At 59.5% G+C, this 1,774-nt stretch overlaps 1 protein-coding gene across 1 annotated transcript in view; it reads right to left on the bottom strand.

Annotated features, from left to right (window-relative positions):
- RPH3A (rabphilin 3A) overlaps nucleotides 1–1,774 on the bottom strand; it is a 24,736-nt gene that overhangs the window by 8,458 nt on the left and 14,504 nt on the right. Inside the window, exons 8-9 of the mRNA XM_009334447.1 lie at nucleotides 1,739–1,758; nucleotides 243–335 (exon numbers count right to left, since the gene is read on the bottom strand). Coding sequence (XP_009332722.1) covers nucleotides 243–335; nucleotides 1,739–1,758 — 113 coding nt within the window. The remainder of the gene's footprint in view (nucleotides 1–242; nucleotides 336–1,738; nucleotides 1,759–1,774) is intronic.

Here is a 1,774-nt window from a genome sequence, read left to right on the forward strand (position 1 = left end):
AATTTTACCTTGTCTTTCTGGGAACCGGCCAGCTGCCCCAGGACCCGGTCTTCCCGCTGCCAGTGGCACTGGGGACAGATGCAGAATTACTGGGGCGCTCAGCTGGGCGATGCCCTCCATCCCCTCTCCCACCCCAAGCACTGGTACCATTCAAAGCAGGGGGGTCCCGGCCCATGGCAGAGCATCGGGGTGTCGTCCCCCCCGGGACTAAGCATCCTGGCCGCATCCCCATCGCGTCCTACCTGGGGGTGCTGCTGGCCCGGGACCAGGAGCGGGGCTGGCAGCGGCTGGCAGGGGTGGCCGCGGGGCTTGCAGGGAGTTGGTCCGCTTCACGCCTGCAAGGGGAGAGGAGAATCAGCAAGGGCTTTTTGGGCCCCGGGGGCTTTGCCTGTGTCGAGGAGGGGGTTACAGCTGCAATCGGCCAGGGAAGGGCAGCCGGAGGCAGCTGAGAGGAGAGAGGTTTGGCCAACGGACGGAGGTGGCTGAGGTAACGGCTCAGCCCCGCAGGTTTTTGGGGTCAGCGCTGCGGGGAGCGGGTGCAGCCCGGGGTGGAGCAGGGAGCGTTTCACTAGGGGGACCCCGTGCTGCGCCAATCCGCCTGCAAAAAAGGAGGGAGACGCAGGAGACGTGGAACAAGGAAGATGGATGTGGGGGGTGGCCGGGTGCTGGAAAGCAAACAAACCCAGGAGCATCGCTGCGATGCCTGTCACACCCCCGTCCCCCTGCACGCCCGACTGGCAGCAACGCCCCAGGACCACTGCTGCATAGTGTCCCCCGAGACAGCAATGGGACACGGGTGCACCCTCAAGGGTTATCCACCCAAACATGAATTAAAACACCAACTCCCCATGGCAGAAGCCCAGGCAGCCCTGAACACCCCTCTCCAGCTATTATTACCTATCCTGCCATTGAACATTCCTTTCTTCCCCAAGGAATTAAGGAGGACTTGGATATTTTTCAGAAATTTTTAGCTTCACCAATTAAATTTGCAAGCTCAGCTCCTAGATGAAAAGTGATCTCTGCAAGTGCCCTTCCCCTTCTGGAGGCACCTGGGCAGGATCGAGGCCCTGCGGAACGCTGTCAGCCACCCGTTCGTATCACAGGCATTTATAATAGCTTGGAGCACATCAAGTTTTCATGAAACAAGAAATGACATCCCCAGCCAGGCCCCCGCCAGTGAAGCACGGGCTCCCATAGGCAGGGCTGGCCCATGCCTACTTCTTCGGCATCACCTTGTGGGGCACATGCCCACCCCGGCAGTGAGGTGGGGGCATAGCAGTATGAAAAATGCTTCTACTTAGGGTCCCAACTTGGCTGCATTTCTGCTTAATCTCTGCTTAAAATTAGCCTGGTAAGTGCTGAGCCCACTCCTCTCTTCACTTACCGCTCTTTCATCATGCATGGGGCTTTTCAAATTCATGTCCTTTCATGGGCCATAAGATGCCCCTTTTCAGGGAAAAGCACAGCAGGATCCTGCCTCTCCCCCCTGCACGCAGGGGAAGGGACCGCAATTCCCCTTCACACCTCCCCCCAGTCCCACTAACACCCCAGACCTCCCCATCAGCAAGCGGCACGGGAAGCTGGCACCGGTGCTCTGCGACGCGAAATCCCTCAGCATCACTTAGTGCTGCACGTCAAGCAGAGACAACCCTCGTATGGCTGCCGGCTTCGTGCCCCCCAGCCCTCTCCTTCCAAACACGCAGAAGCGTGCACTAGCATGCAGAAGTGCAGCTCTCACCAGGGCTCCTGCTGACCCCGCTGTGGGCAGCGTAGT

The sequence above is a fragment of the Pygoscelis adeliae genome, unplaced genomic scaffold (assembly GCF_000699105.1).
Source record: "Pygoscelis adeliae isolate BGI_AS28 unplaced genomic scaffold, ASM69910v1 Scaffold262, whole genome shotgun sequence".
NCBI lineage: Eukaryota > Metazoa > Chordata > Aves > Sphenisciformes > Spheniscidae > Pygoscelis > Pygoscelis adeliae.